General features: G+C 51.2%; 1 protein-coding gene across 1 annotated transcript in view; it reads right to left on the bottom strand.

The window, feature by feature from the left end:
• Positions 1–16,538: 16,538 nt before the first annotated feature.
• The window catches only part of LOC106591155 (zinc finger protein OZF), a 48,681-nt gene continuing 37,837 nt past the window's right edge, over positions 16,539–27,382 (bottom strand). Inside the window, exon 2 of the mRNA XM_014182345.2 lies at positions 16,539–16,694. Within this exon, the coding sequence (XP_014037820.2) occupies positions 16,585–16,694 (110 nt within the window). The 3' untranslated portion in view covers positions 16,539–16,584. The remainder of the gene's footprint in view (positions 16,695–27,382) is intronic.

Below are 27,382 nucleotides of genomic sequence, written 5' to 3'. Positions count from 1 at the left end.
AGCTGTACCAACTAGACCAGACCGAGCTGTACCAACTAGACCAGACCGAGCTGTACCAACTAGACCAGACCGAGCTGTAGCAACTAGACCAGACCGAGCTGTAGCAACTAGACCAGACCGAGCTGGACCAACTAGACCAGCCCGAGCTGAACCAACTAGACCGAGCTGCACCAACTAGACCAGCCCGAGCTGTAGCAACTAGACCAGACCGAGCTGTACCAACTAGACCAGACAGAGCTGTACCAACTAGACCAGACCGAGCTGTAGCAACTAGACCAGACCGAGCTGTAGCAACTAGACCAGACCGAGCTGTACCAACTAGACCAGACCGAGCTGTACCAACTAGACCAGACCGAGCTGTACCAACTAGACCAAGCTGCAGCAACTAGACCAGATCGAGCTGTACCAACTAGACCGAGATGTAGCAACTAGACCAGACCGAGCTGTACCAACTAGACCAGACCGAGATGTAGCAACTAGACCAGACCGAGCTGTACCAACTAGACCAGACCGAGCTGTAGCAACTAGACCGACCTGTACCAACTAGACCAGACCGAGCTGTACCAACTAGACCAGACCGAGCTGTAGCAACTAGACCAGACCGAGCTGTAGCAACTAGACCAGACCGAGCTGAACCAACTAGACCAGACCGAGCTGAACCAACTAGACCAGACCGAGCTGTACCAACTAGACCAGACCGAGCTGTACCAACTAGACCAGCCCGAGCTGTAGCAACTAGACCAGACCGAGCTGCACCAACTAGACCAGCCCGAGCTGTAGCAACTAGACCAGACCGAGCTGTACCAACTAGACCAGACCGAGCTGTAGCAGCTAGACCAGACCGAGCTGTAGCAACTAGACCAGACCGAGCTGAACCAACTAGACCAGACCGAGCTGTACCAACTAGACCAGACCGAGCTGTACCAACTAGACCAGACCGAGCTGCACCAACTAGACCAGACCGAGCTGTACCAACTAGACCAGACCGAGCTGTACCAACTAGACCAGACCGAGCTGTACCAACTAGACCAAGCTGTAGCAACTAGACCAGACCGAGCTGTACCAACTAGACCAGACCGAGCTGTAGCAACTAGACCAGACCGAGCTGTACCAACTAGACCAGACCGAGCTGTAGCAACTAGACCGAGCTGTACCAACTAGACCAGACCGAGCTGTAGCAACTAGACCAGACCGAGCTGTAGCAACTAGACCAGACCGAGCTGTAGCAACTAGACCAGACCGAGCTGTAGCAACTAGACCAGACCGAGCTGCACCAACTAGACCAGACCGAGCTGTACCAACTAGACCAGACCGAGCTGTAGCAACCAGGCCAGACCGAGCTGTAGCAACTAGACCAGACCGAGCTGTAGCAACTAGACCAGACCGAGCTGGACCAACTAGACCAGACCGAGCTGTACCAACTAGACCAGCCCGAGCTGTACCAACTAGACCAGCCCGAGCTGTACCAACTAGACCAGCCCGAGCTGTAGCAACTAGACCAGACCGAGCTGTAGCAACTAGACCAGACCGAGCTGTAGCAACTAGACCAGACCGAGCTGTAGCGACTAGACCAGACCGAGCTGTAGCAACTAGACCAGACCGAGCTGTACCAAGTAGACCCAGACCGAGCTGAACCAACTAGACTAGACCCGAGCAACTAGACCAGAACGAGCTGTACCAACTAGACCAGACCGAGCTGTACCAACTAGACCAGACCGAGCTGTACCAACTAGACCAGACCGAGCTGTAGCAACTAGACCAGACCCGAGCTGGACCAACTAGACCCAGACCGAGCTGAACCAACTAGACCAGACCCGAGCAACTAGACCAGACCGAGCTGTACCAACTAGACCAGACCGAGCTGTACCAACTAGACCAGACCGAGCTGTACCAACTAGACCAGACCGACCTGTAGCAACTAGACCAGACCGAGCTGTAGCAACGAGACCAGAACGAGCTGAACCAACTAGACCGAGCTGTAGCAACTAGACCAGACCGAGCTGAACCAACTAGACCAGACCGAGCTGTACCAACTAGACCAGACCGAGCTGTACCAACTAGACCAGACCGAGCTGTAGCAACTAGACCGACCTGTACCAACTAGACCAGACCGAGCTGTACCAACTAGACCAGACCGAGCTGTAGCAACTAGACCAGACCGAGCTGTAGCAACTAGACCAGACCGAGCTGTAGCAACTAGACCAGACCGAGCTGAACCAACTAGACCAGACCGAGCTGTACCAACTAGACCAGACCGAGCTGTAGCAACTAGACCAGACCGAGCTGTAGCAACTAGACCAGACCGAGCTGTACCAACTAGACCAGACCGAGCTGTACCAACTAGACCAGACCGAGCTGTAGCAACTAGACCAGACCGAGCTGTAGCAACGAGACCAGAACGAGCTGAACCAACTAGACCGAGCTGTAGCAACTAGACCAGACCGAGCTGAACCAACTAGACCAGACCGAGCTGTACCAACTAGACCAGACCGAGCTGTACCAACTAGACCAGACCGAGCTGTAGCAACTAGACCGACCTGTACCAACTAGACCAGACCGAGCTGTAGCAACTAGACCAGACCGAGCTGTAGCAACTAGACCAGACCGAGCTGTAGCAACTAGACCAGACCGAGCTGTAGCAACTAGACCAGACCGAGCTGAACCAACTAGACCAGACCGAGCTGTACCAACTAGACCAGACCGAGCTGTAGCAACTAGACCAGACCGAGCTGTAGCAACTAGACCAGACCGAGCTGTAGCAACTAGACCAGAACGAGCTGTTGCAACTAGACCAGACCGAGCTGTAGCAACTAGACCAGACCGAGCTGAACCAACTAGACCAGACCGAGCTGTACCAACTAGACCAGACCGAGCTGTAGCAACTAGACCAGACCGAGCTGCACCAACTAGACCAGACCGAGCTGCAGCAACTAGACCAGACCGAGCTGTACCAACTAGACCAGACCGAGCTGCACCAACTAGACCAGACCGAGCTGTAGCAACTAGACCAGACCGAGCTGTACCAACTAGACCAGACCGAGCTGGACCAACTAGACCAGACCGAGCTGCACCAACTAGACCAGAACGAGCTGTACCAACTAGACCGAGCTGGACCAACTAGACCAAGCTGTAGCAACTAGACCGAGCTGTAGCAGCTAGACCAGACCGAGCTGTAGCAACTAGACCAGACCGAGCTGTACCAACTAGACCAGACCGAGCTGAACCAACTAGACCAAGCTGTAGCTACTAGACCAGACCGAGCTGTACCAACTAGACCAGACCGAGCTGTACCAACTAGACCAGACCGAGCTGTACCAACTAGACCAAGCTGTAGCAACTAGACCAGACCGAGCTGTACCAACTAGACCAGACCGAGCTGTAGCAACGAGACCAGACCGAGCTGTAGCAACTAGACCAGACCCGAGCTGGACCAACTAGACCCAGACCGAGCTGAACCAACTAGACCAGACCCGAGCTGTAGCAACTAGACCAGACCGAGGTGTAGCAACTAGACCAGAGCGAGCTATACCAACTAGACCAGACCGAGCTGTACCAACTAGACCAGACCGAGCTGAACCAACTAGACCAGGCCGAGCTGGACCAACTAGACCAAGCTGTAGCAACTAGACCAGACCGAACTGTACCAACTAGACCAGACCGAGCTGGACCAACTAGACCAGCCCGAGCTGAACCAACTAGACCGAGCTGTAGCAACTAGACCAGACCGAGCTGCACCAACTAGACCAGCCCGAGCTGTAGCAACTAGACCAGACCGAGCTGTACCAACTAGACCAGACAGAGCTGTACCAACTAGACCAGACCGAGCTGTAGCAACTAGACCAGACCAAGCTGTAGCAACTAGACCAGACCGAGCTGTACCAACTAGACCAGACCGAGCTGTACCAACTAGACCAGACCGAGCTGTACCAACTAGACCAAGCTGTAGCAACTAGACCAGACCGAGCTGTAGCAACTAGACCAGACCGAGCTGTAGCAACTAGACCAGACCGAGCTGTACCAACTAGACCAGACCGAGCTGTAGCAACTAGACCGAGCTGTACCAACTAGACCAGACCGAGCTGTAGCAACTAGACCAGACCGAGCTGTAGCAACTAGACCAGACCGAGCTGCACCAACTAGACCAGACAGAGCTGTACCAACTAGACCAGGCGCGAGCTGGACCAACTAGACCAAGCTGTAGCAACTACACCAGACCGAGCTGTACCAACTAGACCAGACCGAGCTGCACCAACTAGACCAGACCGAGCTGTACCAACTAGACCAGACCGAGCTGTAGCAACCAGACCAGACCGAGCTGTACCAACTAGACCAGACCGAGCTGTAGCAACTAGACCAGACCGAGCTGGACCAACTAGACCAGACCGAGCTGTACCAACTAGACCAGCCCGAGCTGTACCAACTAGACCAGACCGAGCTGCACCAACTAGACCAGACCGAGCTGTAGCAACTAGACCAGACCGAGCTGTAGCTACTAGACCAGACCGAGCTGTAGCAAGTAGACCAGACCGAGCTGTAGCAACTAGACCAGACCGAGCTGTAGCAACTAGACCAGACCGAGCTGTACCAAGTAGACCAGACCGAGCTGTACCAACTAGACCAGACCGAGCTGAACCAACTAGACCAGACCCGAGCAACTAGACCAGACCGAGCTGTACCAACTAGACCAGACCGAGCTGTACCAACTAGACCAGACCGAGCTGTACCAACTAGACCAGACCGAGCTGTAGCAACTAGACCAGACCCGAGCTGGACCAACTAGACCCAGACCGAGCTGAACCAACTAGACCAGACCCGAGCAACTAGACCAGACCGAGCTGTACCAACTAGACCAGACCGAGCTGTACCAACTAGACCAGACCGAGCTGTACCAACTAGACCAGACCGACCTGTAGCAAATAGACCAGACCGAGCTGTAGCAACGAGACCAGACTGAGCTGAACCAACTAGACCGAGCTGTAGCAACTAGACCAGACCGAGCTGTACCAACTAGACCAGACCGAGCTGTACCAACTAGACCAGACCGAGCTGTACCAACTAGACCAGACCAAGCTGTAGCAACTAGACCAGACCGAGCTGGACCAACTAGACCAGCCCGAGCTGAACCAACTAGACCGAGCTGTAGCAACTAGACCAGACCGAGCTGCACCAACTAGCCCAGCCCGAGCTGTAGCAACTAGACCAGACCGAGCTGTACCAACTAGACCAGACAGAGCTGTACCAACGAGACCAGACCGAGCTGTAGCAACTAGACCAGACCGAGCTGTACCAACTAGACCAGACCGAGCTGTACCAACTAGACCAAGCTGTAGCAACTAGACCAGACCGAGCTGGACCAACTAGACCAGACAGAGAATTAGCAACTAGACCAGACCGAGCTGTACCAACTAGACCAGACCGAGCTGTAGCAACTAGACCGACCTGTACCAACTAGACCAGACCGAGCTGTAGCAACTAGACCAGACCGAGCTGTAGCAACTAGACCAGACCGAGCTGTACCAACTAGACCAGACCGAGCTGTAGCAACTAGACCAGACCGAGCTGTAGCAACTAGACCAGACCGAGCTGTACCAACTAGACCAGACCGAGCTGTACCAACTAGACCAGCCCGAGCTGTAGCAACTAGACCAGACCGAGCTGGACCAACTAGACCAGCCCGAGCTGTACCAACTAGACCAGCCCGAGCTGTACCAACTAGACCAGACCGAGCTGCACCAACTAGACCAGACCGAGCTGTAGCAACTAGACCAGACCGAGCTGTAGCAACTAGACCAGACCGAGCTGTAGCAACTAGACCAGACCGAGCTGGACCAACTAGACCCAGACCGAGCTGAACCAACTAGACCAGACCCGAGCAACTAGACCAGACCGAGCTGTACCAACTAGACCAGACCGAGCTGTACCAACTAGACCAGACCGAGCTGTACCAACTAGACCAGACCGAGCTGTAGCAACTAGACCAGACCCGAGCTGGACCAACTAGACCCAGACCGAGCTGAACCAACTAGACCAGACCCGAGCAACTAGACCAGACCGAGCTGTACCAACTAGACCAGACCGAGCTGTACCAACTAGACCAGACCGAGCTGTACCAACTAGACCAGACCGACCTGTAGCAACTAGACCAGACCGAGCTGTAGCAACGAGACCAGACCGAGCTGAACCAACTAGACCGAGCTGTAGCAACTAGACCAGACCGAGCTGAACCAACTAGACCAGACCGAGCTGTACCAACTAGACCAGACCGAGCTGTACCAACTAGACCAGACCGAGCTGTACCAACTAGACCAGACCGAGCTGTACCAACTAGACCAGACCGAGCTGTAGCAACTAGACCAGACCGAGCTGGACCAACTAGACCAGCCCGAGCTGAACCAACTAGACCGAGCTGCACCAACTAGACCAGCCCGAGCTGTAGCAACTAGACCAGACCGAGCTGTACCAACTAGACCAGACAGAGCTGTACCAACTAGACCAGACCGAGCTGTAGCAACTAGACCAGACCGAGCTGTAGCAACTAGACCAGACCGAGCTGTACCAACTAGACCAGACCGAGCTGTACCAACTAGACCAGACCGAGCTGTACCAACTAGACCAAGCTGTAGCAACTAGACCAGATCGAGCTGTACCAACTAGACCGAGATGTAGCAACTAGACCAGACCGAGCTGTACCAACTAGACCAGACCGAGATGTAGCAACTAGACCAGACCGAGCTGTACCAACTAGACCAGACCGAGCTGTAGCAACTAGACCGACCTGTACCAACTAGACCAGACCGAGCTGTACCAACTAGACCAGACCGAGCTGTAGCAACTAGACCAGACCGAGCTGTAGCAACTAGACCAGACCGAGCTGAACCAACTAGACCAGACCGAGCTGAACCAACTAGACCAGACCGAGCTGTACCAACTAGACCAGACCGAGCTGTACCAACTAGACCAGCCCGAGCTGTAGCAACTAGACCAGACCGAGCTGCACCAACTAGACCAGCCCGAGCTGTAGCAACTAGACCAGACCGAGCTGTACCAACTAGACCAGACCGAGCTGTAGCAGCTAGACCAGACCGAGCTGTAGCAACTAGACCAGACCGAGCTGAACCAACTAGACCAGACCGAGCTGTACCAACTAGACCAGACCGAGCTGTACCAACTAGACCAGACCGAGCTGCACCAACTAGACCAGACCGAGCTGCACCAACTAGACCAGACCGAGCTGCAGCAACTAGACCAGACCGAGCTGTACCAACTAGACCAGACCGAGCTGCACCAACTAGACCAGACCGAGCTGTAGCAACTAGACCAGACCGAGCTGAACCAACTAGACCAGACCGAGCTGAACCAACTAGACCAGACCGAGCTGTAGCAACTAGACCAGACCGAGCTGTAGCAACTAGACCAGACCAAGCTGTAGCTACTAGACCAGACCGAGCTGTACCAACTAGACCAGACCGAGCTGTACCAACTAGACCAAGCTGTAGCTACTAGACCAGACCGAGCTGTACCAACTAGACCAGACCGAGCTGTAGCAACGAGACCAGACCGAGCTGTAGCAACTAGACCAGACCCGAGCTGGACCAACTAGACCCAGACCAAGCTGAACCAACTAGACCAGACCCGAGCTGTACCAACCAGACACGAGCTGGACCAACTAGACCAGACCCGAGCTGGACCAACTAGACCAGACCGAGCTGTACCAACTAGACCAGACCGAGCTGCACCAACTAGACCAGACCGAGCTGGACCAACTAGACCAAGCTGTACCAACTAGACCAGACCGAGCTGGACCAACTAGATCAGACCCGAGCTGTAGCAACTAGACCAGACCGAGCTGTACCAACTAGACCAGACCGAGCAGTAGCAACTAGACCAAGCTGTGACAACAAGACCAGACCCGAGCTGTAGCAACTAGACCAGACCGAGCTGTACCAACTAGACCAGACCGAGCTGCACCAACTAGACCAGACCGAGCTGAACCAACTAGACCAGACCGAGCTGTAGCAACTAGACCAGACCGAGCTGTACCAACTAGACCAGACCGAGCTGAACCAACTAGACCAGACCGAGCTGTACCAACTAGACCAGACCGAGCTGTACCAACTAGACCAGACCGAGCTGTAGCAACTAGACCAGACCGAGCTGGACCAACTAGACCAGACCGAGCTGGACCAACTAGACCAGACCGAGCTGCACCAACTAGACCAAGCTGTACCAACTAGACCAGACCCGAGCTGGACCAACTAGACCAGACCCGAGCTGGACCAACTAGACCAGACTGAGCTGGACCAACTAGACCAGACCGAGCTGGACCAACTAGACCAGACCGAGCTGGACCAACTAGATCAGACCCGAGCTGTAGCAACTAGACCAGACCAACTGTAGCAACTAGACCAGACCGAGCTGTAGCAACTAGACCAAGCTGTACCAACTAGACCAGACCCGAGCTGGACCAACTAGACCAGACCGAGTTGGACCAACTAGACCAGACCGAGCTGCACCAACTAGACCAGACCGAGCTGTACCAACTAGACCAGACCGAGCTGTACCAACTAGACCAGACCGAGCTGTACCAACTAGACCAGACTGAGCTGTACCAACTAGACCACACCCGAGCTGGACCAACTAGACCAGACCCGAGCTGGACCAACTAGACCAGACCCGAGCTGGACCAACTAGACCAGACTGAGGTGCACCAACTAGACCAGACCGAGCTGTACCAACTAGACCAAGCTGGACCAACTAGACCAAGCTGTAGCAACTAGACCAGACCGAGCTGTAGCAACTAGAACGAGCTGGACCAACTAGACCAAGCTGTAGCAACTAGACCAGACCGAGCTGTACCAACTAGACCAAGCTGTACCAACTAGACCAGACCGAGCTGTAGCAACTAGACCAGACCGAGCTGTACCAACTAGACCAGACCGAGCTGTACCAACTAGACCAGACCGAGCTGTACCAACTAGACCAGACCGAGCTGTACCAACTAGACCAGACCGAGCTGTACCAACTAGACCAGACCGAGCTGGACCAACTAGACCAGACCGAGCTGTAGCAACTAGACCAGACCGAGCTGTACCAACCAGACCGAGCTGTACCAACTAGACCAGACCCGAGCTGTAGCAAGTAGACCAGACCGAGCTGTAGCAACCAGACCAGACCGAGCTGTAGCAACCAGACCAGACCGAGCTGTAGCAACTAGACCAGACCGAGCTGAACCAACTAGACCAGACCGAGCTGTACCAACTAGACCAGCCCGAGCTGTACCAACGAGACCGAGCTGTAGCAACGAGACCAGACCGAGCTGTACCAACTAGACCAGACCGAGCTGTACCAACTAGACCAGACCGAGCTGTACCAACTAGACCAGACCGAGCTGTACCAACTAGACCAGACCGAGCTGTACCAACTAGACCAGACCGAGCTGTAGCAACCAGACCAGACCGAGCTGTAGCAACCAGACCAGACCGAGCTGTAGCAACTAGACCAGACCGAGCTGAACCAAACTAGACCAGACCGAGCTGTACCAACTAGACCAGCCCGAGCTGTACCAACGAGACCGAGCTGTAGCAACGAGACCAGACCGAGCTGTACCAACTAGACCAGACCGAGCTGTACCAACTAGACCAGACCGAGCTGTACCAACTAGACCAGACCGAGCTGTACCAACTAGACCAGACCAAGCTGTAGCAACCAGACCAGACCGAGCTGTACCAACTAGACCAGACCGAGCTGAACCAACTAGACCAGACCGAGCTGTACCAACTAGACCAGACCGAGCTGGACCAACTAGACCAGACCGAGCTGTACCAACTAGACCAGACCCGAGCTGAACCAACTAGACCAGACCCGAGCTGTACCAACCAGACACGAGCTGGACCAACTAGACCAGACCCGAGCTGGACCAACTAGACCAGACCCGAGCTGGACCAACTAGACCAGACCGAGCTGGACCAACTAGACCAGACCGAGCTGCACCAACTAGACCAGACCGAGCTGTAGCAACTAGACCAGACCGAGCTGTAGCAACTAGACCAGACCGAGCTGTACCAACTAGACCAGACCGAGCTGCACCAACTAGACCAGACCGAGCTGGACCAACTAGACCAAGCTGTACCAACTAGACCAGACCGAGCTGTACAAACTAGACCAGACCGAGCTGTACCAACTAGACCAGACCCGAGCTGTAGCAACTAGACCAGACCGAGCTGTACCAACTAGAACAGACCGAGCTGTACCAACTAGACCAGACCGAGCTGTACCAACTAGACCAGACCCGAGCTGTAGCAACTAGACCAGACCGAGCTGTACCAACTAGACCAGACCGAGCTGCACCAACTAGACCAGACCGAGCTGTACCAACTAGACCAGACCGAGCTGTACCAACTAGACCAGACCGAGCTGGACCAACTAGATCAGACCAGAGCTGGACCAACTAGACCAGACCGAGCTGTACCAACTAGACCAGACCAAGCTGTACCAACTAGACCAGACCGAGCTGCACCAACCAGACCAAGCTGTACCAACTAGACCAGACCCGAGCTGGACCAACTAGACCAGACTGAGCCTGACCAACTAGACCAGACCGAGGTGTACCAACTAGACCAGACCGAGCTGGACCAACTAGATCAGACCCGAGCTGTAGCAACTAGACCAGATCGAGCTGTACCAACTAGACCAGACCGAGCTGTAGCAACTAGACCAAGCTGTACCAACTAGACCAGACCCGAGCTGGACCAACTAGACCAGACCCGAGCTGGACCAACTAGACCAGACCGAGCTGGACCAACTAGACCAGACCGAGCTGCACCAACTAGACCAGACCGAGCTGCACCAACTAGACCAAGCTGTACCAACTAGACCAGACCCGAGCTGGACCAACTAGACCAGACCTGAGCTGGACCAACTAGACCAGACCCGAGCTGGACCAACTAGACCAGACCCGAGCTGGACCAACTAGACCAGACCGAGCTGGACCAACTAGACCAGACCGAGCTGTACCAACTAGACCAGACCGAGCTGGACCAACTAGACCAGACCGAGCTGGACCAACTAGACCAGACCGAGCTGTACCAACTAGACCAGACCGAGCTGTACCAACTAGACCAGACCGAGCTGTAGCAACTAGACCAGACCGAGCTGTACCAACTAGACCAGACCGAGCTGCAGCAACTAGACCAGACCGAGCTGCACCAACTAGACAAGACCGAGCTGCACCAACTAGACCAGACCCGAGCTGCACCAACTAGACCAGAACGAGCTGTACCAACTAGACCAAGCTGTACCAACTAGACCGAGCTGTAGCAACTAGACCAGACCCGAGCTGTAGCAACTAGACCGAGCTGGACCAACTAGACCAAGGTGTAGCAACTAGACCAGACCGAGCTGTACCAACTAGACCAAGCTGTACCAACTAGACCAGACCCGAGCTGTAGCAACTAGACCAGACCGAGCTGTACCAACTAGACCAGACCGAGCTGTACCAACTAGACCGAGCTGTACCAACTAGACCAGACCGAGCTGTAGCAACTAGACCAGACCGAGCTGTACCAACTAGACCAGACCGAGCTGCACCAACTAGACCAGACCGAGCTGCACCAACTAGACCAGACCGAGCTGCACCAACTAGACCAAGCTGTAGCAACTAGACCAGACCCGAGCTGGACCAACTAGACCAGACCGAGCTGCACCAACTAGACCAGACCGAGCTGTACCAACTAGACCAGACCGAGCTGTACCAACTAGACCAGACCGAGCTGTACCAACTAGACCAGACCGAGCTGTACCAACTAGACCAGACCGAGCTGCACCAACTAGACCAGACCGAGCTGCACCAACTAGACCAAGCTGTACCAACTAGACCAGACCGAGCTGGACCAACTAGATCAGACCCGAGCTGTAGCAACTAGACCAGACCGAGCTGTACCAACTAGACCAGACCGAGCAGTAGCAACTAGACCAAGCTGTGACAACAAGACCAGACCCGAGCTGTAGCAACTAGACCAGACCGAGCTGTACCAACTAGACCAGACCGAGCTGCACCAACTAGACCAGACCGAGCTGAACCAACTAGACCAGACCGAGCTGTAGCAACTAGACCAGACAGAGCTGTACCAACTAGACCAGACCGAGCTGAACCAACTAGACCAGACCGAGCTGTACCAACTAGACCAGACCGAGCTGTACCAACTAGACCAGACCGAGCTGTAGCAACTAGACCAGACCGAGCTGGACCAACTAGACCAGACCGAGCTGGACCAACTAGACCAGACCGAGCTGCACCAACTAGACCAAGCTGTACCAACTAGACCAGACCCGAGCTGGACCAACTAGACCAGACCCGAGCTGGACCAACTAGACCAGACTGAGCTGGACCAACTAGACCAGACCGAGCTGGACCAACTAGATCAGACCCGAGCTGTAGCAACTAGACCAGACCAACTGTAGCAACTAGACCAGACCGAGCTGTAGCAACTAGACCAAGCTGTACCAACTAGACCAGACCCGAGCTGGACCAACTAGACCAGACCGAGTTGGACCAACTAGACCAGACCGAGCTGCACCAACTAGACCAGACCGAGCTGTACCAACTAGACCAGACCGAGCTGTACCAACTAGACCAGACCGAGCTGTACCAACTAGACCAGACTGAGCTGTACCAACTAGACCACACCCGAGCTGGACCAACTAGACCAGACCCGAGCTGGACCAACTAGACCAGACCCGAGCTGGACCAACTAGACCAGACTGAGGTGCACCAACTAGACCAGACCGAGCTTTACCAACTAGACCAAGCTGTACCAACTAGACCAAGCTGTAGCAACTAGACCAGACCCGAGCTGTAGCAACTAGAACGAGCTGGACCAACTAGACCAAGCTGTAGCAACTAGACCAGACCGAGCTGTACCAACTAGACCAAGCTGTACCAACTAGACCAGACCGAGCTGTAGCAACTAGACCAGACCGAGCTGTACCAACTAGACCAGACCGAGCTGTACCAACTAGACCAGACCGAGCTGTACCAACTAGACCAGACCGAGCTGTACCAACTAGACCAGACCGAGCTGTACCAACTAGACCAGACCGAGCTGGACCAACTAGACCAGACCGAGCTGTAGCAACTAGACCAGACCGAGCTGTACCAACCAGACCGAGCTGTACCAACTAGACCAGACCCGAGCTGTAGCAAGTAGACCAGACCGAGCTGTAGCAACCAGACCAGACCGAGCTGTAGCAACCAGACCAGACCGAGCTGTAGCAACTAGACCAGACCGAGCTGAACCAACTAGACCAGACCGAGCTGTACCAACTAGACCAGCCCGAGCTGTACCAACGAGACCGAGCTGTAGCAACGAGACCAGACCGAGCTGTACCAACTAGACCAGACCGAGCTGTACCAACTAGACCAGACCGAGCTGTACCAACTAGACCAGACCGAGCTGTACCAACTAGACCAGACCGAGCTGTACCAACTAGACCAGACCGAGCTGTAGCAACCAGACCAGACCGAGCTGTAGCAACCAGACCAGACCGAGCTGTAGCAACTAGACCAGACCGAGCTGAACCAAACTAGACCAGACCGAGCTGTACCAACTAGACCAGCCCGAGCTGTACCAACGAGACCGAGCTGTAGCAACGAGACCAGACCGAGCTGTACCAACTAGACCAGACCGAGCTGTACCAACTAGACCAGACCGAGCTGTACCAACTAGACCAGACCGAGCTGTACCAACTAGACCAGACCAAGCTGTAGCAACCAGACCAGACCGAGCTGTACCAACTAGACCAGACCGAGCTGAACCAACTAGACCAGACCGAGCTGTACCAACTAGACCAGACCGAGCTGGACCAACTAGACCAGACCGAGCTGTACCAACTAGACCAGACCCGAGCTGAACCAACTAGACCAGACCCGAGCTGTACCAACCAGACACGAGCTGGACCAACTAGACCAGACCCGAGCTGGACCAACTAGACCAGACCCGAGCTGGACCAACTAGACCAGACCGAGCTGGACCAACTAGACCAGACCGAGCTGCACCAACTAGACCAGACCGAGCTGTAGCAACTAGACCAGACCGAGCTGTAGCAACTAGACCAGACCGAGCTGTACCAACTAGACCAGACCGAGCTGCACCAACTAGACCAGACCGAGCTGGACCAACTAGACCAAGCTGTACCAACTAGACCAGACCGAGCTGTACAAACTAGACCAGACCGAGCTGGACCAACTAGATCAGACCAGAGCTGTACCAACTAGACCAGACCGAGCTGAACCAACTAGACCAGACCGAGCTGGACCAACTAGACCAGACCGAGCTGTACCAACTAGACCAGACCCGAGCTGTAGCAACTAGACCAGACCGAGCTGTACCAACTAGACCAGACCGAGCTGCACCAACTAGACCAGACCGAGCTGTACCAACTAGACCAGACCGAGCTGTACCAACTAGACCAGACCGAGCTGGACCAACTAGACCAGACCGAGCTGAACCAACTAGACCAGACCGAGCTGTACCAACTAGACCAGACCAAGCTGTACCAACTAGACCAGACCGAGCTGCACCAACCAGACCAAGCTGTACCAACTAGACCAGACCCGAGCTGGACCAACTAGACCAGACTGAGCCTGACCAACTAGACCAGACCGAGGTGTACCAACTAGACCAGACCGAGCTGGACCAACTAGATCAGACCCGAGCTGTAGCAACTAGACCAGATCGAGCTGTACCAACTAGACCAGACCGAGCTGTAGCAACTAGACCAAGCTGTACCAACTAGACCAGACCCGAGCTGGACCAACTAGACCAGACCGAGCTGGACCAACTAGACCAGACCGAGCTGGACCAACTAGACCAGACCGAGCTGCACCAACTAGACCAGACCGAGCTGCACCAACTAGACCAAGCTGTACCAACTAGACCAGACCCGAGCTGGACCAACTAGACCAGACCTGAGCTGGACCAACTAGACCAGACCCGAGCTGGACCAACTAGACCAGACCCGAGCTGGACCAACTAGACCAGACCGAGCTGGACCAACTAGACCAGACCGAGCTGTACCAACTAGACCAGACCGAGCTGGACCAACTAGACCAGACCGAGCTGGACCAACTAGACCAGACCGAGCTGTACCAACTAGACCAGACCGAGCTGTAGCAACTAGACCAGACCGAGCTGTAGCAACTAGACCAGACCGAGCTGTACCAACTAGACCAGACCGAGCTGCAGCAACTAGACCAGACCGAGCTGCACCAACTAGACCGAGCTGTAGCAACTAGACCAGACCCGAGCTGCACCAACTAGACCAGAACGAGCTGTACCAACTAGACCAAGCTGTACCAACTAGACCGAGCTGTAGCAACTAGACCAGACCCGAGCTGTAGCAACTAGACCGAGCTGGACCAACTAGACCAAGGTGTAGCAACTAGACCAGACCGAGCTGTACCAACTAGACCAAGCTGTACCAACTAGACCAGACCCGAGCTGTAGCAACTAGACCAGACCGAGCTGTACCAACTAGACCAGACCGAGCTGTACCAACTAGACCGAGCTGTACCAACTAGACCAGACCGAGCTGTAGCAACTAGACCAGACCGAGCTGTACCAACTAGACCAGACCGAGCTGCACCAACTAGACCAGACCGAGCTGCACCAACTAGACCAGACCGAGCTGCACCAACTAGACCAAGCTGTAGCAACTAGACCAGACCCGAGCTGGACCAACTAGACCAGACCGAGCTGCACCAACTAGACCAGACCGAGCTGTACCAACTAGACCAGACCGAGCTGTACCAACTAGACCAGACCGAGCTGTACCAACTAGACCAGACCGAGCTGTACCAACTAGACCAGACCGAGCTGCACCAACTAGACCAGACCGAGCTGCACCAACTAGACCAAGCTGTACCAACTAGACCAGAACCGAGCTGGACCAACTAGACCAGAACCGAGCTGTACCAACTAGACCAGCCCAAGCTGTACCAACGAGACCATCCCGAGCTGTACCAACTAGACCAGACCGAGCTGTACCAACTAGACCAGACCGAGCTGTACCAACTAGACCAGACCGAGCTGTACCAACTAGACCAGACCGAGCTGCACCAACTAGACCAGACTTAGCTATACCAACTAGACCAGACCGAGCAGTAGCAACTAGACCAGACCGAGCTGAACCAACTAGACCGAGCTGTAGCAGCTAGACCAGACCGAGCTGTACCAACTAGACCGAGCTGTACCAACTAGACCAGACCGAGCTGTACCAACTAGACCAGACCCGAGCTGTACCAACTAGACCAGACCCGAGCTGTACCAACTAGAACAGACCGAGCTGTACCAACTAGACCAGACCGAGCTGTACCAACTAGACCAAGCTGTAGCTACTAGACCAGACCGAGCTGTACCAACTAGACCAGACCGAGCTGCACCAACTAGACCAGACCGAGCTGTAGCAACGAGACCAGACCGAGCTGTAGCAACGAGACCAGACCGAGCTGCACCAACTAGACCAGACCCGAGCTGCACCAACTAGACCAGACCCGAGCTGTACCAACTAGACCAGACAGTTGTGATGTTAGGTTAGTACCATGTGGTGTTCTGATCCGGATAAACTCTTCTCGGCCTCGTCAGCATCATGTTGTTGTTGAGGATCCCCACAGGATCCACGATATTCACGTCTCTCTCCTGTGTGAATAAGAAAGTCACACAGATTGCCATGTAAAAATGTTATTGCCACAGTAAAAATCAACCATTTTGTCCATCTGGTGTCTGTGACAGCTATTACAAAATCCTACAGGGACTGACTAAACAACTAGTCTTGTGAATCAAGTTAAGTTGACTATTTTGGTTAGAAGCATTCGTAATTTTTTTGCAAAGTTTTCATAAATTTTTTATAAGAAATGAGAAAACCCAACAAACAAAAAACCTTTAAACGGATGACAACTGATCTTGTCTCATCCTATCAAGCTTCAGAGATCATCTGCACAAAGGGAATACTTCTTTTCTAAATTCAAATTCAAGATTTTCTTCATCTCTAAATCCAGAATACTTCCTGATTTCTTTACAAAACATTTTTTATCAAAAAAACATAAAATCTCTCAAATCATCATATAAAATGTACAATAAAATGTTCAGATGCAGTTTATTCTCTACCTCCTCTGAAATCACAGACCGTACATAGACGAATTAAGAGGGGGGACTATGCCATCGAACCGACCTCTTTCTATTACCAGGGGCAGTATCCCGGGTTCTCAACAAGGTCACACAAGGACCTTCTGTTTCAGGTTAGGTGAGAGGTGACAAGGTTCTGGAACGTGGCGGGTTTCGATCTGGTTCTGAGTTGAGAGTTCTGAGAGTTCTGAGAGTTTTGAGAGTTTTGAGAGTTCTGAGAGTTGAGAGTTCTGAGAGTTGAGAGTTCTGAGTGACCGTGTGACCAATAAAATTTGATCACTAACTGTTACTCAAAAAGAGTTCTGACATTCTTGACGAGGTCACGAGGGTTTCGGTTAAGGTTGCTACAATAGCTTTCTCTATGAATTTGAGAGAGTGGTTACATTTCTCCAGCCACCACCAACCTCAGTTGTTTACCAAAACTTGTGACAGGGCGGCCATTTTGTTTCTGTTCTAATCCCAGGTTGCCCCTTTAAAAAAAGCCACAATCAATCAATCAATCAATCAATCAATCAGAGGTTCAAACAATAAAGCAGTCAACCTGCCACTGTAGTAGTGCAATGGATTTAGACTGTGGTTTTCTACTGTAAAATGTTGTTTTCTACTGTAAAATGTATAACCAAACAAAAAAACATTCATTTACACTGAGACTGTGGTTTTGTACTGTAAAATGTACAACCAAACAAAAAAACATTCATTTACACTGAGACTGTGGTTTTCTACTGTAAAATGTATAACCAAACAAAAAAAACATTGATTTACACTGAGACTGTGGTTTTCTACTGTAAAATGTATAACCAAACAAAAAAACATTGATTTACACTGAGACTGTAGTTTTCTACTGTAAAATGTATAACCAAACAAAAAAAACATTGATTTACACTGAGACTGTGGTTTTCTACTGTAAAATGTATAACCAAACAAAAAAACATTGATTTATTCAAACTCTAATTTTGATGTAAAAGTTTAACAAACCATACAACTCTGAACAGTAAGTACATAAAAAAAAACTAAAGAACATTTACTGTAAAAACTGCAGACGAAGTTTGTTAACAGAACTACGGTAAAAGTCTCCCTTTGTCTTCCCTGTGGCTCAGTTGGTAGAGCATGGTGTTTGCAACGCCAGCATGGTGTGTGCAACGCCAGGGTTGTGGGTTCGATTCCCATGGGGGGGCCAGTACAAAAAAAATAATAAAAAAAATTTTTTTAAAAAAAAAATGCATGAAATGTATGCATTCACTACTGTAAGTTGCTCTGGATAAGAGCGTCTGCTAAATGACTAAAATGTAAAAATGTAAATGTAGTTCTGTTAACAAACGTTGTATCTGCACAGTTCCTTCCTGTAAATGTGTTTTTTTGTTCAAACGAGTCCTTATAGTTTAAAATAGCAACAACAACAAAAATTTGGGTGAGGGGGGGTTACTTTACCATGGAATTATCCATTCGTAATAACCTGACAGATGGGGCTGGAGAAATGTATCCACTCCAAATGCATAGACAAACCTATGGATGCAAGGACAGACCATCCACGACATCATTATAGTAAAGTAATATAATATAATATAATACAGTAATAACATTTATAGTGTTTCCCCATGTTGAGCCAATACAGCGTTTGGGATACGACAGTTGAACTAAGGAATGTGCTATATCCTTCAAGTATCAATGACTATATAAGTCCAAATGTGGATGCAACAACTGCAGATCGCCCCTTTAATACCCCACACATCAGTTCAACAACAGCAGATCGCCCCTTTAAAACCCCACACACACACACACACACATCAGTTCAACAACTGCAGAGCACCCCTTTAAAACCACACACACACATCAGTTCAACAACTGCAGATCGCCCCTTTAAAACCCCACACACACATCAGTTCAACAACTGCAGACCGCCCCTTTAAAACCCCACACATCAGTTCAACAACTGCAGATCACCCCTTTAAAACCCCACACATCAGTTCAACAACTGCAGATCTCCCCTTTAAAACCCCCCCCACACACACATCAGTTCAACAACTGCAGAGCACCCCTTTAATACCCCACACATCAGTTCAACAACTGCAGATTGCCCCTTTAAAACCACACACACACATCAGTTCAACAACTGCAGATCACCCCTTTAAAACCCCCACACACATCAGTTCAACAACTGCAGATCGCCTGTCGTGGACGAATCAGAATTAGTTGGGTAACATAGATAATTAAGATGTTTTATTAGTATAATATGCTTATTTGAGATACTTGTCATTAGAAAGTGTCCATTGGACTCTGGTGTCTTTTCTGTTGCACATCTACCTTAGCTGTGGCTCAGACACTTGGGGCCCAAAGAGGGGAGAGGTCAGATTTGTCTTCATATGTGAATGTGTCTTTACTTATTCTTAAACCATGTGAAGGGATGGCGCGATTAATGGGGAACCAATGACTTGTCTCCACAATGTCTGTGAGCAAGTCACTCCCTCCTTTTCTTTCTTGTGGGGAGGATGATGGCAGTAAATGGACCCTTGTATGTCCTCTCTTAGATCTCGCACTTATCCTGTGATAATATATGGCCTAGAGGCTCACTCCCCAGTGAGCCTGTCCAGGAGTAGGGTCAAGAGGGGGTTTGCTTGAGATGGGAGTATCTAGAGTTGACAATTGATATATGCCATTGGATGAAATGGTGTTTTCGTTCTATACCGTACCAGGGAGGGACAGTTCTAAGGGGACCAGATACTGGGCTTTACCACTAATCCTGTTGACATAGCAGTTACTGTCTGATGTGTTTTATTGATATCTGTCATACAAAACTTAACCTTTGTGAACTGTTACTCAGTATCTGTGGTTTGTCAATGTACGTTGAAGGGGGTGTATCGTTGCTATAAAAGATCCCTGTAGCCATTCTGTAATCACCTTGTTCAATGGTTCATTCGAGAGAGTGCATTATTGGGTGTAAAGTGCTTTTGCAAAAGTATCTTAATTAAGTATTAAAGATGTAGTTTTAACTCGGACTGGTGTGTTTGTAACTCCTCATTTGGTAATGCAGAAATTAGCCACCACACGCCCCTTTAAAACCCCACACATCAGTTCAACAACTGCAGATCGCCCCTTTAAAACCACACACACATCAGTTCAACAACTGCAGATCGCCCCTTTAAAACCCCACACGAACATCAGTTCAACAACTGCAGATCGCCCCTTTAAAACCCCACACACACATCAGTTCAACAACTGCAGATCGCCCCTTTAAAACCCCACACGAACATCAGTTCAACAACTGCAGATCGCCCCTTTAAAACCCCACACATCAGTTCAACAACTGCAGAATGCCCCTTTAATACCCCCACATCAGTTCAACAACTGCAGATCGCCCCTTTAACACCCCCACATCAGTTCAACAACTGCAGATCGCCCCTTTAAAACCCCACACATCAGTTCAACAACTGCAGATCGCCCCTTTAAAACCCCACACACACATTTACATTTACATTTAAGTCATTTAGCAGACGCTCTTATCCAGAGCGACTTACAAATTGGTGCATTCACCTTATAATATCCAGTGGAACAACCACTTTACAATAGTGCATCTAAATCTTTTAAGGGGGGGTTAGAAGGATTACTTTATCCTATCCCAGGTATTCCTTAAAGAGGTGGGGTTTCAGGTGTCTCCGGAAGGTGGTGATTGACTCCGCTGTCCTGGCGTCGTGAGGGAGCTTGTTCCACCATTGGGGTGCCAGAGCAGCGAACAGTTTTGACTGGGCTGAGCGGGAACTGTGCTTCCTCAGAGGTAGGGAGGCGAGCAGGCCAGAGGTGGATGAACGGAGTGCCCTTGTTTGGGTGTAGGGCGTGATCAGAGCCTGAAGGTACGGAGGTGCCGTTCCCCTCACAGCTCCGTAGGCAAGCACCATGGTCTTGTAGCGGATGCGAGCTTCGACTGGAAGCCAGTGGAGAGAGCGGAGGAGCGGGGTGACGTGAGAGAACTTGGGAAGGTTGAACACCAGACGGGCTGCGGCGTTCTGGATGAGTTGTAGGGGTTTAATGGCACAGGCAGGGAGCCCAGCCAACAGCGAGTTGCAATAATCCAGACGGGAGATGACAAGTGCCTGATTTAGGACCTGCGCCACTTCCTGTGTGAGGCAGGGTCGTACTCTGCGAATGTTGTAGAGCATGAACCTACAGGATCGGGTCACCGCCTTGATGTTGGTGGAGAACGACAGGGTGTTGTCCAGGGTCACGCCAAGGCTCTTAGCACTCTGGGAGGAGGACACAAGGGAGTTGTCAACCGTGATGGCGAGATCATGGAACGGGCAGTTCTTCCCCGGGAAGAAGAGCAGCTCCGTCTTGCCGAGGTTCAGCTTGAGGTGGTGATCCGTCATCCACACTGATATGTCTGCCAGACATGCAGAGATGCGATTCGCCACCTGGTTGTCAGAAGGGGGAAAGGAGAAGATTAATTGTGTGTCATCTGCATAGCAATGATATGAGAGACCATGTGAGGATATGACAGAGCCAAGTGACTTGGTGTATAACGAGAATAGGAGTGGGCCACATCAGGAGTGGGCCACATCAGTTCAACAACTGCAGATCGCCCCTTTAATACCCCCACATCAGTTCAACAACTGCAGATCGCCCCTTTAATACCCCCACATCAGTTCAACAACTGCAGATCGCCCCTTTAAAACCCCCACATCAGTTCAACAACTGCAGATCGCCCCTTTAAAACCCCACACACACATCAGTTCAACAACTGCAGATCGCCCCTTTAAAACCCCACACATCAGTTCAACAACAGCAGATCGCCCCTTTAATACCCCCACATCAGTTCAACAACTGCAGATCGCCCCTTTAATACCCCCACATCAGTTCAACAACTGCAGATCGCCCCTTTAAAACCCCCACATCAGTTCAACAACTGCAGATCGCCCCTTTAAAACCCCACACACACACATCAGTTCAACAACTGCAGATCGCCCCTTTAAAACCCCCACATCAGTTCAACAACTACTGATCGCCCTTTTAAAACCCCACACACACATCAGTTCAACAACTGCAGATCGCCACTTTAAAACCCCACACATACACATCAGTTCAACAACTGCAGATCGCCCCTTTAAAACCCCCACATCAGTTCAACAACTGCAGATCGCCCATTTAAAACCCCACACACACATCAGTTCAACAACTGCAGATCGCCCCTTTAATACCCACACATCAGTTCAACAACTGCAGATCGCCCCTTTAAAACCCCACACACACATCAGTTCAACAACTGTAGATCGCCCCTTTAAAAACCCCCCACCCACACACATCAGTTCAACAACTGCAGATCGCCCCTTTAAAACCACACACACATCAGTTCAACAACTGCAGATCGCCCCTTTAAAACCCCACACACACACATCAGTTCAACAACTGCAGATCGCCCCTTTAAAACCCCACACATCAGTTTATCAACTGCAGATCGCCCCTTTAAAACCCACACACACACACACACACACACACACACACATACAACAAACACACCAGTTCAACAACTGCAGATCGCCCCTTTAAAACCCCCACACACACACACACACACACACACACACACACACACACACACACACACACACACCAGTTCAACAACTGCAGATCGCCCCTTTAAAATCCCTACATCAGTTCAACAAATGCAGATCGCCCCTTTAAAACCACACACACATCAGTTCAACAACTGCAGATCGCCCCTTTAAAACCCCACACACACACACACAACCAGTTCAACAACTGCAGATCGCCCCTTTAAAACCCCACATCAGTTCAACAACTGCAGACGCCCCTTTAAAACCACACACACATCAGTTCAACAACTGCAGATCGCCCCTTTAAAACCCCACCCCCACACACACCAGTTTAACAACTGCAGATCGCCCATTTAATACCCCCACATCAGTTCAACAACTGCAGATCGCCCCTTTAAAACCCCACACACACACATCAGTTCAACAACTGTAGATCGCCCCTTTAAAACCCCCCCCACACACACACACATCAGTTCAACAATTGCAGAGCACCCCTTTAAAACCCCACACACACATCAGTTCAACAACTGCAGACCGCCCCTTTAAAACCCCACACACACACATCAGTTCAACAACTGCAGATCGCCCCTTTAAAACCCCCACATCAGTTCAACAACTACTGATCGCCCTTTTAAAACCCCACACACACATCAGTTCAACAACTGCAGATCGCCACTTTAAAACCCCACACATACACATCAGTTCAACAACTGCAGATCGCCCTTTAAAACCCCACACACACATCAGTTCAACAACTGCAGATCGCCCTTTTAAAACCCCACACACACATCAGTTCAACAACTGCAGATCGCCCCTTTAAAACCCCACAGGAACATCAGTTAAACAACTGCAGATCGCCCCTTTAAAACCCCCCACACACATCAGTTCAACAACAGCAGATCGCCCCTTTAATACCCCCACATCAGTTCAACAACTGCAGATCGCCCCTTTAACACCCCCACATCAGTTCAACAACTGCAGATCGCCCCTTTAAAACCCCACACACACATTTACATTTACATTTAAGTCATTTAGCAGACGCTCTTATCCAGAGCGACTTACAAATTGGTGCATTCACCTTATAATTTCCAGTGGAACAACCACTTTACAATAGTGCATCTAAATCTTTTAAGGGGGGGTTAGAAGGATTACTTTATCCTATCCCAGGTATTCCTTAAAGAGGTGGGGTTTCAGGTGTCTCCGGAAGGTGGTGATTGACTCCGCTGTCCTGGCGTCGTGAGGGAGCTTGTTCCACCATTGGGGTGCCAGAGCAGCGAACAGTTTTGACTGGGCTGAGCGGGAACTGTGCTTCCTCAGAGGTAGGGGGGCCAGCAGGCCAGAGGTGGATGAACGGAGTTCCCTTGTTTGGGTGTAGGGCGTGATCAGAGCCTGAAGGTACGGAGGTGCCGTTCCCCTCACAGCTCCGTAGGCAAGCACCATGGTCTTGTAGCGGATGCGAGCTTCGACTGGAAGCCAGTGGAGAGAGCGGAGGAGCGGGGTGACGTGAGAGAACTTGGGAAGGTTGAACACCAGACGGGCTGCGGCGTTCTGGATGAGTTGTAGGGGTTTAATGGCACAGGCAGGGAGCCCAGCCAACAGCGAGTTGCAATAATCCAGACGGGAGATGACAAGTGCCTGATTTAGGACCTGCGCCACTTCCTGTGTGAGGCAGGGTCGTACTCTGCGAATGTTGTAGAGCATGAACCTACAGGATCGGGTCACCGCCTTGATGTTGGTGGAGAACGACAGGGTGTTGTCCAGGGTCACGCCAAGGCTCTTAGCACTCTGGGAGGAGGACACAAGGGAGTTGTCAACCGTGATGGCGAGATCATGGAACGGGCAGTTCTTCCCCGGGAAGAAGAGCAGCTCCGTCTTGCCGAGGTTCAGCTTGAGGTGGTGATCCGTCATCCACACTGATATGTCTGCCAGACATGCAGAGATGCGATTCGCCACCTGGTTGTCAGAAGGGGGAAAGGAGAAGATTAATTGTGTGTCATCTGCATAGCAATGATATGAGAGACCATGTGAGGATATGACAGAGCCAAGTGACTTGGTGTATAACGAGAATAGGAGTGGGCCACATCAGGAGTGGGCCACATCAGTTCAACAACTGCAGATCGCCCCTTTAAAACCCCACATCAGTTCAACAACTGCAGATCGCCCCTTTAAAACCCCCCACACACACACACACATCAGTTCAACAACAGCAGATCGCCCCTTTAATACCCCCACATCAGTTCAACAACTGCAGATCGCCCCTTTAATACCCCCACATCAGTTCAACAACTGCAGATCGCCCCTTTAAAACCCCACATCAGTTCAACAACTGCAGATCGCCCCTTTAAAACCCCACACACACATCATTTCAACAACTGCAGATCGACCCTTTAATACCCCCACATCAGTTCAACAACTGCAGATCGCCCCTTTAATACCCCCACATCAGTTCAACAACTGCAGATCGCCCCTTTAAAACCCCCACATCAGTTCAACAACTGCAGATCGCCCCTTTAAAACCACACACACACACATCAGTTCAACAACTGCAGATCGCCCCTTTAAAACCCCCACATCAGTTCAACAACTGCAGATCGCCCCTTTAATACCCCCACATCAGTTCAACAACTGCAGATCGCCCCTTTAAAACCCCACACACACATCAGTTCAACAACTGCAGATCGCCCCTTTAAAACCCCACACATCAGTTCAACAACTGCAGATCGCCCCTTTAAAGCCACACACACACACACACACACACACACACACACACACACACACACAGTTCAACAACTGCAGAATGCCCCTTTAAAACCCCACACACGCATCAGTTCAACAACTGCAGATCGCCCCTTTAAAACCACACACACACACACACACACACAATACACACACACCAGTTCAACAACTGCAGATCGCCCCTTTAAAACCCCACACACACACATCAGTTCAACAACTGCAGATCGCCCCTTTAAAACCCCCACACATCAGTTCAACAACTGCAGATCGCCCCTTTAAAACCCCACACACACATCAGTTCAACAACTGCAGATCGCCCCTTTAAAACCCCCACATCAGTTCAACAACTGCAGATCGCCCCTTTAAAACCCCACACACATCAGTTCAACAACTGTAGATCGCCCCTTTAAAACCCCACACATCAGTTCAACAACAGTAGATCGCCCCTTTAAAAACCCCACACACATCAGTTCAACAACTGCAGATCGCCCCTTTAAAACCACACACACATCAGTTCAACAACTGCAGATCGCCCCTTTAAAACCCCACACCTCAGTTCAACAACTGCAGATCGCCCCTTTAAAACCACACACACACACACACACACACACACATCAGTTCAACAACTGCAGAATGCCCCTTTAAAACCCCACACACACATCAGTTCAACAACTGCAGATCTCCCCTTTAAAACCACACACACACACACACACACACACACACACACACACACACACACACACCAGTTCAACAACTGCAGATCACCCCTTTAAAACCCCACACACACATCAGTTCAACAACTACTGATCGCCCTTTTAAAACCCAACACACACACATCAGTTCAACAACTGCAGATCACCTCTTTAAACGCCCACAAACACACACATCAGTTCAACAACTGCAGATCACCCCTTTAAAACCCCACACACACACATCAGTTCAACAACTGCAGATAACCCCTTTAAAACCCCCCACACACACACATCAGTTCAACAACTGCAGAATGCCCCTTTAAAACCCCACACACACATCAGTTCAACAACTGCAGACCACCCCTTTAAAACCCCCCCACACACACACCAGTTCAACAACTGCAGAATGCCCCTTTAAAACCCCACACACACATCAGTTCAACAACTGCAGACCACCCCTTTAAAACCCCCCACACACACACACCAGTTCAACAACTGCAGATCGCCCCTTTAAAACCCCACACACACATCAGTTCAACAACTGTAGATCGCCCCTTTAAAACCCCACAAACACATCAGTTCAACAACTGCAGATCGCCCCTTTAAAACCCCACATATCAGTTCAACAACTGTAGATCGCCCCTTTAAAACCCCACAAACACATCAGTTCAACAACTGTAGATCGCCCCTTTAAAACCCCACACACACACATCAGTTCAACAACTGCAGATTGCCCCTTTAAAAACCCACACATCAGTTCAACAACTGCAGATCGCCCCTTTAAAACCACACACACACACACACACACACCAGTTCAACAACTGCAGATCGCCCCTTTAAAACCCCCACATCAGTTCAACAACTGCAGATCGCCTCTTTAAAACCCCACACACACATCAGTTCAACAACTGCAGATCGCCCCTTTAAAACCCCACACACACATCAGTTCAACAACTGCAGATCACCCCTTTAAAACCCCACACATCAGTTCAACAACTGCAGAATGCCCCTTTAAAACCCCACACATCAGTTCAACAACTGCAGATCGCACCTTTAAAACCCCACACACACATCAGTTCAACAACTGCAGATCGCCCCTTTAAAACCCCACACACACATCAGTTCAACAACTGCAGATCGCCCCTTTAAAACCCCACACACACATCAGTTCAACAACTGCAGATCGCCACTTTAAAACCCCACACACACATCAGTTCAACAACTGTAGATCGCC

Source organism: Salmo salar, chromosome ssa12, assembly GCF_905237065.1.
Source record: "Salmo salar chromosome ssa12, Ssal_v3.1, whole genome shotgun sequence".
NCBI lineage: Eukaryota > Metazoa > Chordata > Actinopteri > Salmoniformes > Salmonidae > Salmo > Salmo salar.
The sequence above is the reverse complement of the archived record's forward strand: the minus strand, read 5'-3'. Positions and strand labels throughout refer to the sequence as shown.